Consider the following 23,545-nt stretch of genomic DNA (forward strand, 5'->3'; position numbering starts at 1 on the left):
CTACGCGATCAGGATGGCAGAACTTACTTCAGGAGCGATCAGGTAACTGCCACCAGATCTTGAACGCGTTTCACCTCGCTGACTCGCGTCTCATCTTCCACTCTTGATCAGAAACATGTACGATTCGACGGACGACTTGGCCGGGATCGAACCAGTCTTACAAGTACTCAGTTGTAAGAAAGTTGGTTCGGCTGGTACCTCGAATGAACGTTATCGGTAGGATTCTTCTCTTCTCGGAGTCACGTTCGTACGCGTTCAGAACACTCACTCACTCACACTCTCTCTGCTTGATAGTCTCGTCTTGTCGGATGGAGAATACTTTGCCCAAGCCATGTTGGCGACGAACCAGAACCACCTCGTTTCTCAAGCGGATCAACCGATCGGAAAACACACTTTGATCAAACTCTTGACTTACGCCGTCAACGACGTTCAAGGTCGTCGAATCGTCATCGTCTTGACCCTCGACGTCTTGGGACAAACGGATCAAAAGATTGGGAACCCGGTAGCGATCGAACCGACTGGTGGAACTGGAACTGGAACGAATCGAGCCGATTCGGCTCAACCTGAACAGAAACCTGTAGTACCTCAACCAGCTCGTGCGGCAGGAGGTGGAGTAGGTGGAAGTAACGCGAGTAAGACTTCGGCGGCGAAGAGAGGTGGAGCGGCTTCGAGAGCGGGAGGAGGAAGAGCGGGAGGAAGTACGATGGACGCTCCGATTTATCCGATTGAATCTTTGAGTCCTTATCAGAACAAGTGAGTTCTCTCTATTATCAACATGCGTGACTGTGACGGGATGCTGAGACCTCGTTACTTCGCAGATGGACGATCAAAGCGCGAGTAGTCAGTAAATCCGAAGTTCGACACTACTCGAATCAACGTGGAGATGGGAAACTCTTCAGTGTCACTTTACTCGACGAGTCTGTAAGCTCACACACACACTCGTTCTCGAGCGTCTTCGTTGCCCTTCGAACCTCAACTGACGTTCGGTTTTTTTCCCGAATCAGGGTGAAATTCGTGCTACTGGATTCAACGAAACTGTCGACAAACTCGAACCGATTTTGGAAGAAGGAAAAGTGTTCCGAATCTCGAAGGCGCGAGTCAACATTGCCAAGAAACAATTCTCAAACGTTCAAAACGAATACGAAATCATGTTTGACAAGAATACCGAAGTCGAACCTGTACGTCTTCCTCTCTATCTCTATTCCTACTCGTGAGAATGATCGACTGATTCGCACTTCCTCGATCTCGTATAGGCTGAAGACGACGATGCGCCGAGAATGAAGTTCAACCTCGTCGACCTCGCTCAACTCGGAGAACACGAAAAAGATGCGACCGTCGACGTCCTCGGAGTCGTACAAGATCACGGACAACTCTCTGAAATCACGGCGAAAGCGACTCAGAAGCAAATCAAGAAACGTGAACTCACGATCGCCGACCGTTCGAACTTCTCGTGTCGAGTCACGCTTTGGGGGAAATCTGCTGAGAACTGGAACGAGGAAGGACCGACCGTCGTCGCGTTGAAAGGAGTCAAGGTTGGAGATTTCGGAGGAAGGACTTTGAGCGTTGGAGGTGCTTCGACCGTTTCGATCGATCCGGATATCCCTGAAGCTCATCTCTTACGTGGATGGTGAGTGACAATCTTCTTTCGTCTAGTAACTCTCCTTCGAGACCGCAAAACTGACACTGTCTTTCGATTCGAATGGTTCTCTCCCTCTCGTTCAGGTGGGATACTCAAGGTCAAAGTCAATCTTTCCAATCTCATTCGACTGGTGGAGCTGCCGCGGGAGGATCCTCTTCGTTCCGACAAGATACGTTCAAGACTCTCTCGGATGTCGTTGGTGAAAACCTCGGAATGAACGAGAAACCCGACTTCTTCTCGTCTCGAGCGACGATCACCTACATCAAGAGCGATCCGATGTCGTACCCGGCCTGTCCTGCCGACAAATGCAACAAGAAGGTTTCACACGAGGGAGAAAACAGTTGGAGGTGTGAGAAATGCGATCAAAGTTACGAAGCTCCTCAATACCGGTACGTTCCAGTCTCTCGTAACAGTTCGTTCGAAGACCGGGTCGTACTGATCGTGATTCGACTCGCATAGTTACATCCTTTCGCTCGCGGTCAACGATTTCACTTCACAAATTTGGCTTTCGGGATTCAACGAGATTGGTGAACAACTCTTCGAACGTAGCGCGAACGAGATGCAAGCGATGAAGGAAGACGACGAACCTCAATTCTTGGCCGTCGTTCAAAACTCTTTGGGGAAAATGTTCAACTTCAACGTCAAGGCGAAGGCGGATTCGTATGGAGACACGACGAGGGTCAGGTACCAAGCTCAGAGGATGGCTCAAATCGATTTCGTTGCGGCTGGGAAAGAAATGTACGAAGCTTGTATGAACGCCTGGTCGTAAAGGAGGGTTCGTTTTGTTTGTTCGTTCTGTTTGTCGATTCTCTTCGCTGTAGCTTGTCCTCTCCCCTTTGCAACACTCTACCTCTGCAACTCGTCTCTCGTACTCGATGAACTTGCAGGCGTTCGCGAGTGCTCGAATTTCGCCGACGAGAGCTTTGACCCGTCTGCTCCAAAACGCCGATTTACCCCAATGGCTCTCTTCTGTAGACAGTAGGATAGAGCGAATCGCGACTTGGTCTATCCTAGTATCAATAGTCTCCACATCGGTACAATCATTCGACTATCGTCCCCACGCTGAGTGAACAGGGACAATTTTCGTACGCTAATCCGACGCTTGTAGCGCTTATACTCAGGCGCCTGAGTAGAAGGGGTACGATATCCAAGCTGTGATAGTCTCTCGGGCCAAGTTTCACAGACGAGGAGACGAGATCCTGGAGGGAGCAGACTGCAGTACAGTCGCAAGGAGCGAAAGCGCTCGGGCCCCGTTGGTCTTTGATTGCAGGCCACAGCAACCCATCACACGGTCGAGAAGCTACTCAGCGGGCGGGTGGCTGCTACCTTGAGTGAGGGGACAACGAGAGCCCCTTGTTCTTGAGTTGTCTCGACTGCGACGCAAATTGTACAGTAGGCAAACTCGTGACTTTTCGACACCGCAATTTGTTCCCCTCGTTTACGTTACCTCGGAACTTTCGGAAGTGAGGGGGAAGTGGGGCGCGAAAGCGCCGAAACCTACATTTTTCCTCTGCGAAGACCACTCTCCTCTTCTCTTTCACTTCCATCTCTTCTACCTACCACATCACAACAACAAGCCTTAACCAACGAACAATGACTCATCAACACCCCAAGACAGCGTGCGCTATGATCTTCGAGGATAGCAACTCGCCGCTCGAAGTAAGTTCAAGTTTCTTCCGTCGCGCAAGCACTTGCGCTACTCTCGTACAGCGTACTGACGTCTGGACGTTCGCACTCATTAGTATAAGACGGACCACCCCGTTCCTCAGCAAGCCGACCTCAAACCGGGAGAAGTCCTCGTCAGTGAGTTCACCGTTTCGTCTTTTCTGTCGTTGTTCATGCGCTGACTCGACTCCCCGGGAATCAGAGGTCGAATATTCGGGAGTTTGTCACACCGATTTACACGCCTGGAAAGGGTGAGCTAGCTTCTCCATCGTACTTTCCGCACTTTGAGCGTTTTCTATTTTTTTTTTTCGCTTCTACTCCTTCCTTCCGCCTTCCTCTTCTGCTTCTACCATCCTCTACTTCATCCTCTAAAGTGACTGGCCCGCTGCCGCCAAGAAGAACCTAGGTGCGCATCTGCTTCCCTCGTTATCGTTGATGTTCCGAGTCTGACTTTTTCGCTCTCTGTTTCCGTTTCTCTCAGTCGGAGGTCACGAGGGTGCCGGACCCATCGTCGCCATCGGAGAAGGTACCTTGACCAACCTCAAGGTCGGCCAAAACGTCGGAATCAAGGTCAGTCCGATCGAAAGAGACTCTCTCGAAATCAGTACTGACGACTTCCTTCCTTCCGCTTGCAGTGGCTCGCCGACTCGTGCTTGGACTGTGAGAACTGCCGAGGAGGTAGCGAAGCTACTTGCGCCCAAGCTCAATGTTCGGGATACAGTGTCGACGGATCCTTCCAACAATACGCTGTCTCTTACGCTCGTCACGTCACGCCCATCCCCGATGGCTTGCCTCTCGAGGTCGCAGCTCCCATCTTGTGTGCCGGTACGTAGTCCCGTCGCAACCAATTTTTGCGGGAAAAGCTCACCCCGTCGTTTTTAGGTGTCACCGTTTACCGAGCTCTTCTCAACTCGAGCGCCCGTGCCGGCCAGTTCGTAGCGATTGTGGGAGCAGGAGGAGGACTTGGGCATTTGGGTGAGTAGCTCTATCTCTCGCGCTCCCTGGCACTCCGCTCCGTTTCCCTTTCGCCCTCCTTTCGCCTTTCTGCCTTTCTCTGCTTCCGTGTTCTGACTCCTTTCTCTCTCCCAGCTGTTCAATATGCTTCGGCCATGGGATTCAGGGTTGTCGCGATCGACACTGGAGCAGACAAGAAGAAACTTTGTGCTTCGTACGGAGCTGACAAGTGAGTCGCTCTCAGCTCTTCGCCGGTTTTCTCGGGACATCCGACTGATCCTCGCTGTTCACGCTATAGATTCATCGACTTCAAGGACTACAAGAACCCTGAAGATATGATCAAGGCCATCAAGGCAGAATGTGACGGAGTTGGACCTCACGCTGCTGTCGTCGCAGCTGCCGGTGCCGCCGCGTGAGCACATCCGCTCTCCCTCGATGGGCCTATGAAGCTGACCAGTATTGCATCGCTAGTTACGAGCAAGCTTTGGAGTACATCCGACCTACCGGAACTCTCGTCGCCGTTGGATTGCCTCCTGACACCTTCATCAAGGCCAACGTCTTCTTCACCGTCTTCCACTCGAAGCGCATTGTCGGATCCTACGTCGGAAACGTGAGTTCAATCTTTCTCCTCACGGCACAAAACTCGAACTGACGCAGTATTTCCCGCCGATCTGACAGCGACAAGATGCCGAGGAAGCCCTCGACTTTGCTCTTCGCGGCAAGGTCTCTCCTCGTATCGAGGTCTGCCCCCTCAAGCAACTTCCTGAAGGTGAGCTCGCTTTCTCGTAGTCGACGTCGACGAGAAGTCTCGCACTGACCCATCGAATTGTGACTCTTCAGTTTACGAGAGGATGGAGAAGGGACAATTGGCCGGTCGTGTCGTCCTCAAGAACTTCTAAGTCTCTGGAGCGTTCATGGATTCGGTTTATGTATCGGAACAAACGTCAATCTCGAAGTCTGAAGTAAGGAATTCTCTGTAGTGCAGTGCCCGGTTTTTGTTTTCGAAGTAGCCATGAAATTAGCAGTACCCTTTCTAGTCTTTCCCTCCCTTCCTTGCGAGTTCAGTCCATACCAGAGCGATGGAGAGAATACAAGTTGCGAAACGAAACCTCGACCTCCGAGCTCTGCCTTTCACTCTTATCTCGCATCATCGCTCGACCCTTCGTACAAGCTCCGACATGTCAGAATCTCAACAGCACATCGTCGTGATAGGTAGCGGTCAGTCTGCTCTCGTATACGTTCCTGAGAGAAGCGACGACTCTTGACTCAACTTTCCGTTTCAACTTCCATTCGGCAGGGGTCATCGGTCTGAGTACCGCTATCAAGCTACAGGAATCTGGATACAGGGTCAGCATCGTCGCGAGGGATCTACCGGGAGACAGAAAGGGGATAAGCTGGGCGAGTCCGTGGGCCGTGAGTCTCTCCTTCTGAGCTCTCAAGCGACTAGCAATCGATGGTGGTGATACTGTATAGGGAGCTCATCATGTCAGCGTTGCGAACGGAAACGATCTGAGGATGCATCGTGAGTTCTCCTTCTTCATCTCTTAAGCTGTTTCTCGAGCCGACTCTCCTCCCAATTGGACAGGATTTGATGCGAGAACGTTCCAAGTCATGAGTGAAATGATCGAGCAAGATTCGAGCTCGCAAGTACCGTTGACGTTTGCACCACAGATTGAGTATCGCGAAGAGGTGAGTTTCCCAGTCTCTCTTTTGTCACTGACCCGCGCTGAAGTTGACTGCTGATACTTTGAACCGTAGCCGAAAGCTGAAAGCTCGGAAGGAGACTTGTCGCAGCTCAATCTGATCAGTCGTTTCCACCCGAACGTGAGTCCGAATACGGTTCACTTCTCGCTCTTCCCCTGCTGACACAGCGATCTTTCCTTTCGAATAGTTTCGATGGCTGGATCCGTCTGAACTTCCATCTGGAATCGCTCACGGCGCATCCTTCACGTGCATTCTGATCGACACTCCCGCGTATCTTCCATACCTCCTCTCTCGTTTCCTCGCAAAATCTGGTCAAATCCACCGATCTTCGACGCTACCTTCTCTCGCCTCTGCACTTTCAGCTCATCCTTCACTCGACGATGCGGACTTGATTGTCAACTGCACCGGTTTGGGCTCAAGATCTCTCGTCAACGACACGAAAGCTTTCCCGACTCGTGGACAACTTGTCATTGTAAGAGCGCCTTGGATGACAACAGGTATGACTCGATTAGGAAAGGGAGTCTACGATTACATCATCCCGCGGAGGAACGGACTCGTCGTTCTGGGAGGTTGCGCAGAAAAGGACAATTGGTGAGTCGATTCGGATCTCGTACAGGTAAGCTGTGCTGAATCGAACGTATCACGGTAGGGATTCGAAACCACGAGAAGACATGTCACGAAGGATCAAGACTCGATGTCTTGATCTGTGTCGCGAATTGCTGCCACCTTCGAAGCGCGAGAAGGGGTCAATAGACGACCTCGAAGTTGTCGAAGAAGCAGTCGGGTTGAGACCTACGAGGGAAGGAGGTATTCGTCTTGAAATTGAGGAGATCGAGGGAAATGAACCGGGTCGGAAACTCAAAGTCGTTCACCATTACGGTCGTGAGTCTCTTCCCCTCATCACTGTCGCCAAGCTCTCCCGCTCATGGTCGCAACCTTGGGATTTAGACGGAGGTTACGGCTATCAGTCGTCATGGGGGAGCGCCGAAGCTGCCGTCGATCTCGTTAATTCGGCGTTAGGGCGTACGTCTTCGCAGAAGAGCAAACTGTAAAGCAGTCACTTCGTCTGGGCAATCCGTGACTTGTTGATCCAGTGTCTGTTCCCGGCTAGAATGAATACGGGTCTCTCACAAGAGATCTTCAAATTACGATGTTCAGATATGTACAGATTACAGCAGGAGAATGTTTGCTTCTCGTTCACTCCTTTTGCGCCTTTTCTGCCTCGAGAAGCGCCTTGACAGAGTTGACTTTGTCTTCCATCGATCCCTTCTTGTCCATGCGAGTTCCGATTCGAATGTCGGTAGCGACTCTCGGGCAGCCCATCTTGTGAACCGCTTCATGACATAGCTCGATAGCCTTGCACACTTCTGTGAACTCTCCTTCCACTCCTGTACCATAACTGCCGAGCTAAGACCAGAAAAGAACGTCAGCTAACTTCTCCCACTCGCTCGGATTCGCTTTCCCTTCTGCAGAACTTACTTGGTATTTGAGTCCAGTCTTTTCCAACACTCTTTGACATTCGGCGATGTACTGCAGAAAGGGGAAAGAGAGGTCGATCAGCGAGTACGCCAGCAGTCGAGCTTGCGAAACATCACAAGAACTCACTTTCGAGACTGAGGGATCGCTGATTCCCATTGGGATCAGGCAAAAGTTGGCTACCTGTCACCGTTACAGAGAGCAGGTCAGCGCTCGCTCAGATGTCGCTCGTGGGAAGTTGATTCAAGCATCCATCTCTTCTAGCACCTCAGTTCGTCGATGCGACACGCCCGGTTCGATAAGCTACACTATACTATTATCCTGTCCTAGGCGGTACATGGGTCGAACTGCTGATGCAGAGGCGCTCGGAGGAGAGAGTGATTCGGCTTGAAGTGGGAACGGAGAAGTGCGAGCTGGATACGCAAAGGCGCGTCGGTCGGGAGAAGGAGCGGCTTACGGCGTGCATTCTTGGGTGATTGTACAGGATGAGCGAAAATTAGGAGGCAAAAAGTGGTCTTCACCGCGGACGAGGAACGCGATCCCGACTGGTTCTCTCGAGCGTTCATGGGATCCTTGTTTGTGAATCTTACTTTCCGTCTCAATGCAACCTTGCTCTTGACCGGATGGAGAAGAGAGATGCTTCCCAGAGTTCGAATTCCCAGATCGCTTCTTCCCCCACGGGCCCGCGTTCATTCTCTCCTCCTCCTCCAGATAGTCCTTCACCTCCGGCATACCGTTCGAGCAACTTACCGGTCACCATGCCATCAGTAGCGTATGGCGGTCGCAGTCCAGGAATCGGCTCACCTCCTCTTCCCCTTGATCTCTCAACACAAGATGAATCTCCCTCGACTCTCGACGCGGCAGATCAAGGTCCTACACCACCTAGTCCACCTCCAACCCTATCGATGAAGGCAAAGGGAAAGAGGAAAGGGTCACAATCGGAAAAGTCGGGTTCAGACAAAGTATTAGCCGAAGGAGAAGCGGGAGCGACTCCAAGGGACAAGAAGAAGATCAAAGTAGGAGCTAGGGCTAGTATAGCGTGTACGACGTGCAGGTGAGGAAGAGCTTGAACTCGTAGACGCGCTGAACGATGTCAGCTGATCTCAGGTAACCCACTCAACTCGCCTGGTCTCAATGCAACAGGAAACGCAAAGTGAGATGCTCAGGAGAATGGCCAACCTGTGCGTTCTGTACAGGGAGGAAGATGAAGTGTACCTATGAAGGACAACATCCAGCAGAAACTACTGGGACCTCGACGTGAGTTTTGCCCTACTCCTACTTCATCGTGCAATGGCCTCGGCAAAGAGCTGACACGACAAGTCACAGTACAAGCCGTCTTCCTGGTCCTTCTGGCTGGTTCAACCATGAAGCGGTCCAAACTCCGACCGAAGCAACTTTACCCGATTCGAAACTCGTCGTCGAAGCTATCGACACTTTCCTCACTCACTAGTACGTCTAGCATCTCGCTATCATGCTCTCGGACTCTCTAGGCTGACTAACCTTTCCCATACCGCAGTCACGATACTTTTCCTTTCCTCCATCGTCGCTCCTTGATCGATTCAGTCCTCAATGGTACGGCTTCAAGGGAACTCATCTGCTCAATCCTCGCTCTTGCCTCACGGTGAGCTACGTTTCGGATCGGGCTTGGCGACGGTCCCATTCTGACACTCGATTTGCACGAATTCAGTTTCTGCCAACCTCTTCGCGAGCTCCATCCTTCCTCCATCTCGGCCGCTGCCGAATACTACGCCGTTCTAGCATCCCAACTGCTCTCCCTTCCCGACGCGAAACCTCTCTTCCCGACTCACACCGCAGCCGCTCAACCATCTCCACTCCCCGATTCTGAAGTCTCCCTCACTCGCTGCCAATGCTACCTCCTCCTCTCGCTCTACGAGTTGACGGCAGGAAGGGATCACTCTGGATGGTTGAAACTTGGTCAAGCGATTCGAATGGCTCAAATTTTGAGGTTGGGATTTGACGACGAAGTCGATTACTCTTCAGCGTCTCTCGGCGAAGATCCCCGAGGACGCGGCAGGTCGGCATCTTCGACTTCGGTCTCCGGATCTCGAGACTCATCTTCGAGTCGAAACTCTCATGCCTCGACTTCGAAATTACCCGACCCTAAAGTTCCAGCTCCGAGACCTCCTTCGATCGATCCTCTCGTCGCGGAAACTCGTCGTCGCACTTTCTGGTCCTGTTTCCTCCTCGATCGTACAATCTCGGATGGAAACGAACGTCCATGCGGTCTCAAGGTACCTAAAATCGCGAGTTTGAGGATGCCGGGAAGCGACGCCGATTTCGCGAACGGAAGGAAAGGGATCGGAGCGAGGTTCGATCCGGATCCACCCCCCTGGAGTGTCTCAGTACGAACGGCGCAACAGAAGAAAGAGGAGGAGGAGGAGGCGAGTCGAAACAGTGCCGAGGAGGAGTTGGTCGGAAGACTTATCAGGTCGAGAACGACGACGGTCAATTCGGTCGAACCCGAAGCGGATCTCTACGGCTACACCTTACGAATCGCCGACATCTGGAGGTCGGTCGCTTCCTACATCGGAGCGGGAGGGAGGAACGTCGATCGAAGACCGCCTTGGCAAGAAGATTCAACTTTCTACGCTCTCGCTCAGCAACTCAATGAATTCGGAGATCGTTTGCCTCAAGAGCTGAGGTATACTGATCAAACTCTAATCGCTCACTGCATGACGAGTACGATGGATGCGAGGTTGTTCGGAATGTTACACCTCCTATTCGCAGCAGCGTCTCACGTCCTTCATCGAGACTACCTGCCTTTCCTTCCTCCAGCAGATTTCAAGGTACGTACCATCTTTCTCCGTTTGTCTGAATAAACCCTCGTACTGACTCCGGTCGACCGTCTCTTTGATTAGGCTTCGGGAGGGCCCGTCGACGGAGAACCCCTTTACGGCGATTCGACATCCCCTCCTGGTTGGTGGCAACGCTCGTTCGACGTCGCGGTGCATTCGGCAAAGATCATCTCAGACGTTTGCACCCACCTCGCATCGCACGGAATCGTTTTGGCACATCCGTTCGCTGGTTACGCCGCTCTTGCCGCTGGAACTGTTCACTGTCATCTGTGGGTCTATCTACTGGGTCCATGCGATGAATAGAGCTAGGTACTGACTACTTTTCGACGCTCTTTGCAGGAAATACTGGCCTCAAGAAGCCCACAGTGCCGAGACGGCTACGAAATACTTCCAGCAAGATTGCGCTTTCCTGAACTCGCTACGAAACGTCTGTACGTACCTCGTTCCGTGATCGTGAGAGCGAAGTTCGGTGAGCTGACGCTGGAATCGTCGTCTCGAATAGATCCGATCGCGGCTCGATGGTGTGAAGCGATGTCTGGGCTTCAGCTGCTCTACTACAATCTCGCTCGAGGTATCCTCGACGCTGATCCCGTTCGCGTTCGAGCCGGTGTGATTCAACTCCTTCGAAGTGCGAAAGAAGATCAACTCGCTTCGAGCACGACCTCCCAATCAACCGCTGTTGATCGTAACACGACTCCGTCGGGAAGCGCATCAGCGACAGCGAAAGGAAAGGATATTGATCTCCAACCTCCTCCTTTGCCTCCTTTCCCTACTCTTCAACGACACGACCATCCTGTCGCTTCTACAATCACTTCCCCAGCACTTCTATCCGCGAGCCTCTCGCTTACGCCCTCTCTTCTACCTGTACCTGGTACCGACCTTCCGACCGACTTTTCGTTTGATCTCAACGCGATTTCGGTTCCCGGATTCGGATACGGATTCGACGATCTCGGTTACTGGGGAAGCAGTGGGAATGGAGGAGGATGGCTCAACGGTGGATTCAGCGGACTTGGATCTGCGGTCGGAGGTCATTCGGGAATGAATGGATCGAGCTTGTTTGGATCTGATGCTTGGGCTCTCTAGATCCTCGTATTTTGGCAGTACACTCTCTACTATGCTTTACTACTTTGCAACACGTCTTACGACTCTGGGTCACGAGTGATGCACGCTCGAGAGGCGGAAAAACAGTTGAGCTCGTTTCAGGACCAGATTCGCAAGTTGCCGTGTCGCTCTTGAACAGGCTGACTCGCCATGACTTAAACACTTTATAACCCTTTCATTCTGTACACGTTGGTACAAAGTGGAAACCCCGATAACTAAGCTCCCTCGACCTCGAGTTTCTTCCTTTCGTTTGACTTCGCGATTACAGCTTCGCGTTTCGTGCCTTGACAGTTTGAGCGTGTCGGACTCGTACTATTCCAGTTCGAGTGGTGATCAGCTTGAGGTGCGCAATAGAAAGGACGCTGTGGGCGACACTCACGATCTTTTCTCAACAATTTTCCCGACGCCGTTTTCGGAATAGCATCGATGATCTCGACTTCGCTGAGAGCCTTGTACTTGACCTTATGATCGGTTACGAACTTCTTTAACGCCTCAATGAGCCTTGCTTCGTCGTTCGACTTGTTTGAAGACCATGCCACCGAAGGGACGACATAAGCCTTTGGCGCCTCTCCTCGACGCTCGTCGAGAATTCCGATCACGGCGACATCCTGAACGTCCGGGTGCGCGAGCAGATGGCCTTCCAGTTCTGCGGGAGGAACTTGAAAACCTGACGATTTGATCAATCTGTTTCAAAAAAACGTTTGAGTATCAATCGAGTGGAAGAGGAGGACCACGACACGCACTCTTTGATTCGATCGACGACGAAAACCAAGCCGTTCTCGTCGATTCTGCACTCGTCTCCGGTGTGCAAGAATCGCTCATCGTCGAAGGTTTCCTTCGTCGCTTTCTCGTTGCCGAGGTCTAGAAAAGCGCAAGTGGTCAGTGATCGCTCCGACTGTCCGAACTCGATAAAGCAGCTTCTACTCACAGCCAAGGGCATTACTTGGGCCTCTTGACCACAGTTCTCCGATCTCGTTGGGTCCGAGGAATTTCCCTTCGGGGGATACGATCCTCGCTCTAGAAAAGCAAACTCGGGGCCGTCAGCTGGGCTAGCAAGGCTGAAGAGGGAGGAGCAACTCACTCGATGTTTGGAACTAGAACTCCGGACGATGACGCCGGGAAGTTGGACTGACCGGCATCGAGCAGCGTGATGATCGTGCTGGATTCCGTTGTGCCATACTGGAAACGACGACAATGAAAGAGTCAGTGCAGCTCGATGACTTAGGAGCTTCACGGTCCGGCATACTCCTTGTCCACACATCGAATGTGGGAACTTCTTGCGAAACGCGTCGACGGTCTGAGGCAAAAGAGAAATATTCAAGGTGAGCTCGAGCCAGAAGTTGAGCGATCAAGAGAGACTCACCTCTTCCGTGAGCGGAGCAGCTCCACTCATAGTGAGTCGAACAGAGCTGAGGTCGTACTTTGAAGTGTCGTTCTTGACGAGGACGATGATCATCGGAGGAACGACGAAAAGAATGGAGATTCGGAATCGCGAAATAGCGTCGAGGAATCCAGGCAGAGTGAATCTGGGCAGAATGACAAGTGGGAGATTCTGGTAGATTGATCCGTGTAGAATGACGACGAGACCGTAGATGTGATCTGCAATGCAAAACGAATTCGCGAAGAGGAGTGAGCGACGGAGCACTTCGAATGTGAGCTATGTTTTCAAGACTTACAGAACGGTAAGACTCCGAGTACAACATCACCCTCCTTCTTCTGCGCGTCGTAGCTCTTGAAGGGGAAAGTTTGGGCCCAATGACTCGAGGATTGGAGAACGTTCGAGATCACAGCGTAATGAGGAATCTCAACCGCCTTTGGGAGACCAGTCGTGCCGCTAGAGAACGACAGAAAAGCGAGCTTGGTTTTCGCTTCCTCTTTCGAAAGCGTGATTTGAGGTGGTAAATTGTTGTTTTTCGATTCGGCGACAACATCGTCGAGCGTCGGGAATCCTCTTGCGAGCTCGTTGTTACTCCCACCGGCTGTTCTCGAACTAGGGCGTCAGCCATAGTAGGAAGGATTCGGTCAGACGAGGGAGAAGCACTTACCGTGTATGAGGACGATGATTCGAGAATCGAGTCCGACTTGTTCGCACGCTTTGACGGCATCGACGATCGAGTCCGGATGACAGAGAAGGAGCTTGACAGGATAGTGCTTGTCAACTAGCGAACCACGAAGAGATGTTCAGTCAGCTTCGAGTCCTCTCGGCAATTTCGTGGGACTCGCTCGGGTCATGCCAAACTCACCGGTTGTAATCTGGTAGGCGAGTTCGCTTGCATTGTACGACGGGTTCGCTGGCGATACGATTCCACCTTGTCTGAAAGTCGCCCAGAGACAGGGCCCGTAGTCAATGTCGTTTGGCGAGAAGACTACGGCGCATGTTTTGTCCCGAATTCCCCGCGCATGGAATGCTTTCGCTAGGTTCAAGACCCGACCACGAGCTTGCTTGCGAGTATACTGCCGATCCGAGGTGGAGTCGATGATCGCTGGGCGAGTGTCGTCTTGGACTTCGCCGTCGGGAAAGAGGAAGTCGTAAAGGGAGAGGGGTTCTTGAGGAAGCTGAACCGGAGGGAGAGGAGAGGTGTGAATACCGGTCGAAGGGTCGTAAGGCATCGTTTGACGTTTCGAGAGTAGGGTGTCAGTGGAAGAGCATAGCGGGGACAATTGGGGAGGGAAGCCGAACTCTCGGGAAGTGGAGCTGCGTTTCGAACTTCTACCGAACTTTCTTTTCTCTCTCCCACTCTCTTCTTCACTGCATTTCTCGCCATGCTACGTTCGCTCGCCAGCAAGAGGTTACTCTCCACTACGAGAACGCTCTCGGCTCCCGCCAACTCAAAGATCTCGACCCCTCCAGCACCTACCGTCGCAAACTCGTCTCTCCTCAGAACGACTCGAGAAGACTCCCTATGGACTCCTGGACTATCGTGGCAGGATGAGACACAGGTCAGGGTGGGGTTCTCGGAGCAGAGGCGGCAGGAGCGAGAGTTGAAAGAGGCGGACTTGACCCCGGTTGAACAAGGTGGTCGGGAAACCGAAAAAATGAAGTTCGTCGTCCTCTCTTCTATCCCGCCGAGTACGAGGCTGACTCCAGTCGGGTTCTGACAGCATGTATCAAGCGGTTCGATCAGCTCTGCAGTGAGTTCGGGAAACACGCGAGGCTCGAGCTTATCGCTTGTTCACTGATTCTTTCTTCCTTCGCACGCGGTAGTACTACTCTCGTCAAAGATCCTACATCGGTCGTGTTTGGAGAAGATGTAAGCTCGACCAAGTCTGCAAGCGAGGGCAGAATCGCACCACTGACTATCACCATCGCTCTTCGCAGGTTTTCTTCGGAGGAGTTTTCAGATGCACGATGGGACTTGCTGACTCTTTCGGCCCTGACCGAGTCTTCAACACTCCTCTGTATGTATACGAGCTCTATGGCGAGACTGCATGAGCTAACGTCGAAAGTAAACGGGTAGAACCGAACAAGGTATCGCTGGATTCGGAATTGGAATGGCCGCGATGGGTCACACGGCAGTCGCTGAGATGCAATTTGCCGACTACATCGTATGTTCCTCTTCTAGAATCGCAAATCGCAGAACAAGGTCTGATAACTTCCATCGCACCTCGCCAGTTTCCAGCATTTGATCAAATAGTCAACGAGTAAGCTCGGTCTTCGTCTTTCACTCTGCTTCCAGAGTAACTCACTAACGTCGATCCCATTCGAACAGAGCGTAAGCCGAACTGTCTGATCACAACGACGTCAGAGCAAAATCACGACTGTCCCGGAACCATCGAGCGGCGGAAATGATCTCCAGGCGATCCATATTGACTCGAATACTTGCTTGACTAGAGCGAAATATCGCTACCGTTCAGGTAATCAGTTCAACAGCGGTTCCCTCACTTTCCGAAGTCGTGAGTACAAAACTCCAGTTTCGACAGAATTGCTCGGGTTCTGACCTTTGGCTTGACTTCGGTCAGCCTGTTCGGCTGTGGGTCATGGAGGACTATACCACTCTCAATCACCTGAAGCGTACTTCCTCCAAGCGTCCGGACTCAAAGTCGTCGTACCGAGATCTCCGATTCAAGCGAAAGGTCTCCTACTCGGTGTGTAAATCTTCTTCCTAACTTGACTCCCTCGAGCTCACGAGCTGCCCTTCTACCTCAGCTGCTATTCGAGACCCGAACCCTGTCGTGAGTGTCACTTCTGATAGAAGACGCGAGAATATTGACTGACGGATGCTCCTCCTACTGCCCATAGCTCGTCCTCGAACCAAAAATTCTCTATCGTGCTTCCGTTGAGCAGGTCCCCGTCGACGACTACGAGCTCCCTCTTTGTTCAGCCGAAGTCCTCCAGGAAGGGAAAGACTTGACGATCGTCTCCTACGGACCGCCTCTCTACACGATCGAGTCAGCTTTACATCACCTGAAGCATCCGAGTGAGGATCTGGAGAAGTTGATTCCTCGAGACTTGAGGGGATTGAGTGTCGAGTTGATCGATCTGAGGACGATCATGCCTTACGATGTGAGTCTTCATCTTCTTCCTCCTTACGCATCCGAATTCTGACATCCCCCGCTGTCCCTCCCTCGGTAGATCGAATCGGTTGTCAAGAGCGTGAACAAGACTGGGAGATGTATCGTCGTGCACGAAGCCCCTCTCTCGGGAGGAATGGGAAGTGAACTCGCCGCAGAGATTCAACAGCGATGCTTCTTGAAGTTGGAAGCTCCCGTCAAACGACTCACAGGATGGGATACTCCTTTCGGCGTACGTCCTCCTCTGACTCGTTCCGAGAGCGGTGTTGAACAACTTTCCTCCCGTGCTACAGCTCGCATATGAGAAATTCCTGATCCCTGATCAAATTCGAATCGTAAGCTCGGTCTCACCTCGGTTCTTCCAATTTGAGATCGCTCGATACTGATGAATGTACTTTACCAGCTCGATGGGATCATCGAGACGATGCGCTACTAGATAGAGAGGAAGTCTCTCGGTTTTCCATGTTGTAGTATTCAGTTGATAATCTTACTTTCTTGCAAGAAATGCTCGCTACTCGAAAGCGGGTGAAGGATATATAGACATGGAGAGAAGATCGAAAAAAGTAAGAGGGAAGTAAATCATTGCTCGTCGTCTTTGAAGACTCGCTTTCGAATCACGACGGGAGCGGGTTTGGCAAAACTGGTCGAAGTATCGGTCGAGTTTCCCCAGATATCGAGAGAAACGTGCTGTCGAGCGAGAAGAAGCAACAAGTCAGCCAACAGAGCTCGAGGAGCTCGACGGGAAACTTACCTTGAGAATCCCGTTCGCCAAGTCGGAGAGAGCATCTTGTCGAGGGCCTTCGTAGACGAGAGCCTTGTCCCACTTGACTTGCTTCTTGCCGCCCGATGTCGACACACTCGACTTTTTCTTCCCTCCACTCTTCTTGACAGGTCTCGCCGGCGAGCAAAACTGTTCTTCATCTCCAGCGGCTCGGAAGTGCAACATCGGTTCGATCTTGAGACTTTCGAGCGAGTCTCCATCTCCTTGACCGAGTTCCGCTTGTAACGTTTCGAGTTCACTACCGTCCGTCGAACTCCTGAGGGCTCTCCTACGTTTCGCAGCTCGAGCTTCCCTCGATTCTTTACTAGCTTCTTTACTCATCGCGCCTCCTCCTCCTCCTGTCGAAGAGTTATCGGCTCCGAATGACTTTCGAATCTTGCTCGTAGGGGAAGGAGGTCGATTCTCTTCGAGATAAACCGTTTCAATCTTGATCTTGTTGAAGTTCTGTTGATTCTTCTTCGTGTTCCTTTGCGTCAATCGACTCAGTTCCTCCTGAGTCAGTGCCGGAGCGGGGTTGAAGAGGAAGAGGGCTGCCGAAGGAAGGGAGAGAGGGACGGGAAGATCGGGTTCAGAGGCAGAGGGAGATGTGGAATCGTCAACACTTTCGTCGGTAGGATCGGGAATAGGAGTGGGTTTCGGAGGTCGTCTCGCCGAACGGGGCACGAGAGGTGCGGAGGATTTGGGAGCGGCGCGAGGAGGAGGAGGTCCTGAGGGGAGATCGTTCGTTGTCGCTGAAAGAGATGACGAAGCCGCGGCAGTTCTCCTCGTGAGCCTCCTTTGCGGCAGTGGTTCGGGGACGACGGCGACGTTTTCATCGATAGGTCGAGCTGAACGAATTCGGGATGATCGAACCGGGGCAGATTGAGGAGGGGCAGAACCGAAAACGTCGCTTGGAGCGGATGATGAAGTCGCGACGAGTTTATCGGCTGGTAGAACGAGGGCTGAAGGGGGCAGCATCGTAGACGATGGCGTTTGTTGGGTTGTGGGAGGGAAAGCAGGAGGAGGAGGTTGAGAGAGGGGGACTCGACGGGGACTTCGTAGGGGTGAAGCAGCGATAGCGCGTCGAGGAGATCGCGTACGTTCTACCGAGGGAGAGGACAAGTCGATGTGACGGGGTTCATTGACCGGAGAAGCTGGGAGAGGTGAAGAAATCGTCGAAGGAGGAGCCGCTTGAGTAGGGACCCGCTCGATGGAGCTCTCCGCGGCGACGGGGATCGTGCACACGTTTGATAGCTGCAACAAAAATCGGATCATCAGTCATTGGGAGTCAATAAGCAGAGAAGAAATACTCACGAGAGATACATCCGAATGAGGCTGAATCGGCGGACGTTTCTGCGGTGAGCTGGTTGCACGCGCAGGAGCTGAGGCAGTCGATGGCGCAACAGGAGGAAGTGGTCTAGTGTGATTCGCTGGTCTAGCCGAACGAGGTACAGGCGGGAGTTGACTCGCTTTCGATTGCTGAAGAGGGGGAGTCGGCCCACGACTCGAAGTCAGGACAGACGGGGCGGAACTCGTTTGTTGTAAAGGTGGAAGTTGACGAGGTGCGGGAGAAGGAAGAGGCAAATCGGGACGTGCGGATCGAACGGGAGGAGGTACAGGGCGAGAGACAGTGGAGGAAGGGATCGGTCGCGAAGTTTTCGCTGTCGACTGAGGAGGTTGAGATTTCGAAGGAGGAGGTGCCGGGCGAGCAGAGGTCGAGCTACCTACACCAGTACGCGATGTTGACTTGACGGAGGCAGAAGGAGGTTTTAGTCCGGAACGAGGTAGAAGAGAACGAGGGCGAGGAATAGTCGAACTTGGAGGTTTCATCGAAGTGCTGGCGGGAAGGGAGGAGGAAAGTTTCGTCGACTTGGGGTTCTCGTTGACCGTCGGGAGCTGAGACGTGGAGGCATTACTGTTGGTTCGGGGTCGAACAGCCGAAGGTGCGACGAGACGTGAGACTGAGGGAGGAGGTTTAGGAACGGCATTGACGGAAGATTGGACTCGGACAGGCGGTAGTGAGCTAGGTTTGCTCATCGTGAGACCGCGTCGACCTTCGGATGCGGCTGAACCGGGAACTATCGCTGTAAGGACGGATTTTTCCTTGAGGTTTCGGATGTCGTCGTGAGATCGCTTCGATGCGAGAGAAGTGAGCTTGGTAAGTTGACGTCGAGCGGTTGGCGCGTCGTGAATTTGCGGTTGCGTCGGTCGGAAGGGACGAGGCTCAGTGCTTGGCTGCGCAGCAGGCGTGGACTTGAATACGACGGGAGTCCTCTGAGACGCGGAAATGGGAAGATCGGCTTTGCGAGGCGTTTTTGGTGCTTCGGGAACGGGCTCGATAAGTGTTGTTGGTGAAGAGGATAGAGGTAGAGTGGGTACCGAAGAGACGGGAGAAGATGGCGTAGCCGCGAGGAAAGGAGATGGAGGGGTTTCGAGGATGGGCGATTGCTGTTCAGAGTTCGGTAGCTGTGTCTCGTCTGCTGGTCCCTCCTCCTCGTCGTCGTCGTCCAGACTAGATTCGTGTGACACTGGAAGCGCGTCGACAATGCTTGGGACCTCGAGCTCCTTCGCCTCCGCGTACTCAAGTCGAACTTCAAGCTCTTCGTCCGCCTCTTTCCCTTCCATCTCTCCTTCGTCCGAATTCACTTTCTGCGACTGCACCGGTGCCTCGAACTCTTCGAACTTCGTTCCCAGATCGTTTCGCACTTCCTCCTCCCCCTCTGGTCGATCAGACGCTGTAGCCTCAGCTTCGATATCGCTCGTTTCAGTCTCTCCGACAACGTCCTCGTCCTCAAATACCAGTCGACGATCGTTCTCCTCTAGTTCGACAATCTCGCTTGTAGACTCCCGTGCTTCTGACGTTCCTTCTACGTCCTCCCGAGAGAAGCTCGTTGAAAGATGAGAGAGTCGTCTTGGTTGTTGCTGTACTAGTTGTCTTCCGACGTTCGTGAAAGCGAAGCTTGCCTCTTCTTCGTAAACCGAACAATCGGCATCGCAATCCGTCAATTCGTCTTCGTCGTAGCTTTCGTGAGCCCTCACGAGGGGAGTCGCTGGAGAGAAGGCGTAGGCTGAGGGCGTTTGCGGTAAGAGGTGGGAAGGGACAGCGGGAATAGGCGTAGAGGGTGCTGTCAAGGAGAAGAGATCAGGTTCAGTAAGCTCGACAGAATCCAAGAAAGAGGTTTCGTCGTCTCACCTGAATGCAGAGAATCTGAAGAGGACACATGTGAACGTTCCGCTCCTTCTTCTTCGTCACTATCACTGGTCCATTCTTCCTCATCATCCTGAATCTCGCTGCTCCCTGAATGCCGTCTCTTCTTCTTTTTCTTCTTCTCCGCCTCTCGCTCGTACACCCCTTCATCAAACCTCAATGTCTTCGTCGGCGATCTGTTCGGCGTTACAGCAGTACTGTCATCAGTCGTTGTCGGGATCGCTGCTGCAAGAATTCGTTCTGTTCGAATCGGCGTTGTGGAGGGGGAATTCGAATCTTTCGGCTGTAGCTGAGAAGGCGTCGATACGTCGTAGGCGCTCTTCTTGAGCGCAGATCGGAGCAATCCTAGGGGGACGAGGGGAGTCGAAAGAGCTGTTGTTTTGAACGAGGGTGTGACGGCGTCGAGCAACGTTGTCCGAGATTTTGTTCCGGCTAGCACGATCACAAGCTCGAATGATCAGCATAATCTACTCGGGAAGGTAACCGTACAGTGGAAGCGGGATTTACGAGTTGTTGTTGTGCTTGTTTGAAGTCGATCGTTCTCATCCCCTCCTACAGCCAGTGAGTTCCTACTGCTACGCGTTATACGTTTACTAGGTGATACAGATCCCGGTGTTCTTTGCGCTTTGCTGGTCGTCCGTGTCGTCCATGGGGTGATCGAGATCAATAAATCTTCTTGGTTGAATGATGCTACGGGAACTTGAGGAGGCGGCGTTGTTAGAGAGGCCGCCATCTACCTCGAGCTGTACGGAGTCGGAAGGTCGGGAGAGGTGGGAGAGGGAGGTGATACGCGAGTCGGATGAGAGCAAGCGCGAGCCGACTTCAACTTCGAGAGAATCAAAACAAAACACTCTACACTCTGATACTCGCTCCTTCACGCTCTCAGCTAGGGATCTCTCAATTTGAAAGAGTCAAGATAACATAGAAATTGCGAAAGAAAATCTAGACGAAACCATATAAACCTTCGAAAATGATTCGCTAACCAGTGGATTCCTCTCGACAATACCCTCTACTTGTCTCAAATCTATGCCCTTCCCTTGTTCGTCTCATCCAACACAGCTTCCTTCGCCCCAGTAGTACCTCTGCCACCTCCAGCCGAAAACGCCAATTGAGCGACAAAGTTTGAACTCAAAGCCGGATCCAACGCCGTCACCGTCGGCCAACTCCTTGAATCTGCTTTCGACAAGGTGATCTCACATTTCGTACCGAAGATTTTGTAGGTAGAAGTCGAAGGGTCGATAGGGCCGTAGAGGGTCAAGGTGCGGGTGAATCGTTTGTTCGAAGGTAGAATCAAGTCGATCGTCATCTGTCAAGATCGCTCAGCGTTCAGCGATGGTCATCAATTACACAGCTCGTCTTGGCGACAAAGAACCGCATCTGCGTGCGAGAGAGATGTGCGTGGGAAACTCACGGATTCGTTCTCAAATTTGACGCTCGATTTCTCCTTGTCTGCGTTTTTGCCGAAAACCGAGACGATAACTTGTCGAGGAGTTTGATAGTGATCTATACGACATTCGACTTGTTCTTCCACAGCTTGGTCCGAATCGGACTTCTTCGCTCCGACGAATAGATGTTTTCCCGTTTTGCAACCTTCGATTCGAACTGTCATAACAGAAGGGAGCTGCATGAGCATCGGGCAAATGCAGGTAGGAGAAAGCGAGGTGACTTACGGAACTCGTCAAATTCCAAAACCCTTCGTTTACAACAACTGAATCCTTTCGACCCTTCGTGAAAGATCGGTACTCCCGGATGATACCTACACTCTTCTTCGCTCCTCTCCATCCCTTCGCCTCCGTAACTCTTCCCACAACTCTTGCGTTTGCAAGTCATCCCCTTCTCGAGTTTGACGTCGGGATCATCTTGTTCTTCGACGTATGCAGTCGAAACGGGTTTTGGAGGAGCCGAAGTGGAAGTCGAAGCGGAGGGAGCAGAGGGAGGAGGAGGTAGAGGAGGGGCAGCGGTTCCGTAGGTTTCGGTAGTTCCAGAGGTCGAAGAGGGCGCTTTCGACGAAGTTGAAGCAGAGTCTTCAGGTTTCGCAACAGGTTCAGGCTTCTCGGATGAATGGCTTCCGGTTGCGCAGGGTTCAAACTTCATGAAATCGTCAAAGTCGGTCGTAGCTGTCGACAGCACGAGGAAACGAGACTGGGTGAGCCTTACGACAGTGGGGAAGAGAGAGGGAAGAAATCTCACGTTTGTTGGTCGAAGCACAGCATGACCAGCTCTTGAGACCTTCGTGGAATACCTGAGTCATCTCTACAGTGGTCAGCGAGCAGGCCAGCGAGGGAGAGGGAGTAGAGACTTACGGGATGACCTGGATGAAACGAGCAAACAGCACCGTCGTTCTCCGCCGGATTGAACTGCTTACCGCAGCCGTTCCTAGTACACTTGACCGTTGCCATTCTCGTTACCGAGTGTTCGAGCCGAAGTCAAAGATGGAGAGAGAAATGTTCTCCGAGATTCTCTCGACTCCTTCTACACCGCACTTCACCTCCGATCGCATCTCTAGACGTATTCAGCAAGAAATACGGCAAGCTACGACCTCTTGATCCCCTCGCGAGGTCCCTCAAGTCGTTCAACTTTCGATCTTTTCCAACCCTTTCTTTTCATCTTGAATGGCCTCTCGCGGAGGAGGTAGGGGAGGAGGACGAGGAGGGAGGGGCGGAGGGAGAGGAGGAGGTGCGAGTGGTAAACCTCAACCACCAATCGGGAACCTAGCATGGGCCGATATCATCTCAACGTCGAAGGAAGGAACCGATATCATGTATCCCGCGATGGAGGCACCTGATACGGCCGAACCGGACAACAGGGAGAAGAAGATTGCGGCGCGGTACAACAGGATGATCGGGGAGCGTAAATTCTCAGCTTTCTGGATCGACGCTCCAACGCGAGCTTCAACGGGTGAGTTCCGCTCGCTATAGTTCTTCTAGCGATGGATGTTCCGGCAGAAGGGTCTTTCCATCGAGGACAGGCTGAATGAGCCTGAGTGTTGACATTGCGAGTGTGCGTTGGAAAACAGATATCGAAAGGTGGTCCGATCGCTTCAAACCGAAAACGGCGAGCGCTGCTCAAGCTGCAATCAGGCTACAGCAAGTACATCAAGCGCGACAGTACGATCGAGATCTACACCCTCCTGCCGTGTTTGATGCAGTGATGGAGAAGAAACGAAAGGGCAAGGGAAGCGAAGGTGAGTTTTCAAGCAGCTCGATTCTAACTCCTCAGGATTGTGACCTCACTGAACCTGTCTTGATCGAGATCAGGTCAAAGAAAACGTCAAGTCAAAACTGGTTTACTCGAAGGAGACGACGTGAGCATCAGGTTCTTTCGAGTAAATTCACGAGTTTCGACTGACTTCGATTCGCTCGATAGGACGCTGCTCCCGATCTCGATGCTTCCGACGAAGACTCGCAAGCTGAAGAGGATGCTCTCGATGATGTCGATGACGAAGATGAAGAAGGGGACAACGATTACGAAGCGGAATACTTCGACAATGGAGAAGGAGATGATTACGATGATCTTGGCGGAGGCGGAGGAGGAGATGGTGACGGTAAGTCGCTCTCTGTAATCTCGTTCTACCTCGATTGACGCTGACGAGTTTCCTCTTTGGTTTGTTACTTCGAAAAGACGGAGGAGTTATGGATTGAGAACGGAGCATTCGCGAGATCCGTAACCACTTTCGTTCTGCCACTGTATCTGTACATATATGCAACGCC

The 23,545-nt window shown here is 52.4% G+C and overlaps 10 protein-coding genes across 10 annotated transcripts; 6 read left to right on the forward strand and 4 right to left on the reverse strand.

Annotated features, from left to right (window-relative positions):
* Positions 1-13: 13 nt before the first annotated feature.
* On the forward strand, positions 14-2,408 carry RFA1 (replication factor A subunit protein RFA1; the record flags this gene model as incomplete). Its single annotated transcript, XM_076630589.1, has 8 exons — positions 14-42; positions 112-216; positions 295-753; positions 819-921; positions 1,005-1,178; positions 1,254-1,627; positions 1,723-2,028; positions 2,099-2,408. 8 exons carry the CDS (start codon positions 14-16, stop codon positions 2,406-2,408), a joined length of 1,860 nt encoding a protein of 619 aa, XP_076489326.1.
* Positions 2,409-3,232: 824 nt separating this feature from the next.
* Positions 3,233-5,157, forward strand: JCM6883_002798 (zinc-dependent alcohol dehydrogenase; the record flags this gene model as incomplete). Its single annotated transcript, XM_076630590.1, has 12 exons — positions 3,233-3,298; positions 3,382-3,442; positions 3,507-3,555; positions 3,679-3,710; positions 3,786-3,874; positions 3,940-4,129; positions 4,187-4,279; positions 4,394-4,487; positions 4,557-4,670; positions 4,730-4,868; positions 4,937-5,027; positions 5,099-5,157. 12 exons carry the CDS (start codon positions 3,233-3,235, stop codon positions 5,155-5,157), a joined length of 1,077 nt encoding a protein of 358 aa, XP_076489327.1.
* A 279-nt stretch (positions 5,158-5,436) lies between these two features.
* Positions 5,437-7,014, forward strand: JCM6883_002799 (FAD-dependent oxidoreductase; the record flags this gene model as incomplete). Its single annotated transcript, XM_076630591.1, has 8 exons — positions 5,437-5,476; positions 5,556-5,671; positions 5,732-5,780; positions 5,844-5,947; positions 6,017-6,082; positions 6,150-6,553; positions 6,612-6,844; positions 6,911-7,014. 8 exons carry the CDS (start codon positions 5,437-5,439, stop codon positions 7,012-7,014), a joined length of 1,116 nt encoding a protein of 371 aa, XP_076489328.1.
* Positions 7,015-7,159: 145 nt separating this feature from the next.
* Positions 7,160-7,904, reverse strand: ECM15 (Ecm15p; the record flags this gene model as incomplete). Its single annotated transcript, XM_076630592.1, has 4 exons — positions 7,160-7,369; positions 7,442-7,492; positions 7,568-7,621; positions 7,896-7,904. The coding sequence occupies 4 exons, from the start codon at positions 7,902-7,904 to the stop codon at positions 7,160-7,162; spliced, it is 324 nt and encodes a 107-aa protein (XP_076489329.1).
* Positions 7,905-8,196: 292 nt separating this feature from the next.
* JCM6883_002801 (Zn(II)2Cys6 transcription factor) lies at positions 8,197-11,337 on the forward strand (the record flags this gene model as incomplete). Its single annotated transcript, XM_076630593.1, has 8 exons — positions 8,197-8,492; positions 8,582-8,695; positions 8,765-8,887; positions 8,955-9,059; positions 9,126-10,245; positions 10,318-10,523; positions 10,594-10,685; positions 10,757-11,337. 8 exons carry the CDS (start codon positions 8,197-8,199, stop codon positions 11,335-11,337), a joined length of 2,637 nt encoding a protein of 878 aa, XP_076489330.1.
* A 280-nt stretch (positions 11,338-11,617) lies between these two features.
* JCM6883_002802 (acyl--CoA ligase) lies at positions 11,618-13,965 on the reverse strand (the record flags this gene model as incomplete). Its single annotated transcript, XM_076630594.1, has 10 exons — positions 11,618-11,667; positions 11,735-12,039; positions 12,099-12,216; positions 12,284-12,372; positions 12,437-12,534; positions 12,602-12,652; positions 12,719-12,954; positions 13,032-13,334; positions 13,401-13,514; positions 13,599-13,965. 10 exons carry the CDS (start codon positions 13,963-13,965, stop codon positions 11,618-11,620), a joined length of 1,731 nt encoding a protein of 576 aa, XP_076489331.1.
* Positions 13,966-14,118: 153 nt separating this feature from the next.
* JCM6883_002803 (uncharacterized protein) lies at positions 14,119-16,303 on the forward strand (the record flags this gene model as incomplete). The annotated part of the gene is made up of 13 exons (XM_076630595.1): positions 14,119-14,396; positions 14,458-14,487; positions 14,561-14,606; positions 14,675-14,754; positions 14,814-14,901; positions 14,969-14,997; positions 15,188-15,249; positions 15,316-15,441; positions 15,503-15,528; positions 15,596-15,859; positions 15,929-16,099; positions 16,161-16,202; positions 16,271-16,303. The coding sequence occupies 13 exons, from the start codon at positions 14,119-14,121 to the stop codon at positions 16,301-16,303; spliced, it is 1,275 nt and encodes a 424-aa protein (XP_076489332.1).
* A 143-nt stretch (positions 16,304-16,446) lies between these two features.
* On the reverse strand, positions 16,447-20,568 carry JCM6883_002804 (uncharacterized protein; the record flags this gene model as incomplete). The annotated part of the gene is made up of 5 exons (XM_076630596.1): positions 16,447-16,554; positions 16,619-17,881; positions 17,942-19,752; positions 19,821-20,267; positions 20,325-20,568. 5 exons carry the CDS (start codon positions 20,566-20,568, stop codon positions 16,447-16,449), a joined length of 3,873 nt encoding a protein of 1,290 aa, XP_076489333.1.
* Positions 20,569-20,859: 291 nt separating this feature from the next.
* JCM6883_002805 (cysteine and histidine-rich domain-containing protein) lies at positions 20,860-22,234 on the reverse strand (the record flags this gene model as incomplete). The annotated part of the gene is made up of 5 exons (XM_076630597.1): positions 20,860-21,141; positions 21,247-21,437; positions 21,506-21,952; positions 22,026-22,077; positions 22,139-22,234. 5 exons carry the CDS (start codon positions 22,232-22,234, stop codon positions 20,860-20,862), a joined length of 1,068 nt encoding a protein of 355 aa, XP_076489334.1.
* Positions 22,235-22,447: 213 nt separating this feature from the next.
* Positions 22,448-23,476, forward strand: RPC31 (DNA-directed RNA polymerase III subunit C31; the record flags this gene model as incomplete). The annotated part of the gene is made up of 5 exons (XM_076630598.1): positions 22,448-22,733; positions 22,852-23,019; positions 23,093-23,139; positions 23,202-23,379; positions 23,457-23,476. 5 exons carry the CDS (start codon positions 22,448-22,450, stop codon positions 23,474-23,476), a joined length of 699 nt encoding a protein of 232 aa, XP_076489335.1.
* Positions 23,477-23,545: the final 69 nt, after the last annotated feature.

The sequence above is a fragment of the Sporobolomyces salmoneus genome, assembly GCF_050403485.1.
Source record: "Sporobolomyces salmoneus JCM6883 DNA, S_salmoneus_JCM6883_v1_ctg11, whole genome shotgun sequence".
Classification (NCBI taxonomy): domain Eukaryota; kingdom Fungi; phylum Basidiomycota; class Microbotryomycetes; order Sporidiobolales; family Sporidiobolaceae; genus Sporobolomyces; species Sporobolomyces salmoneus.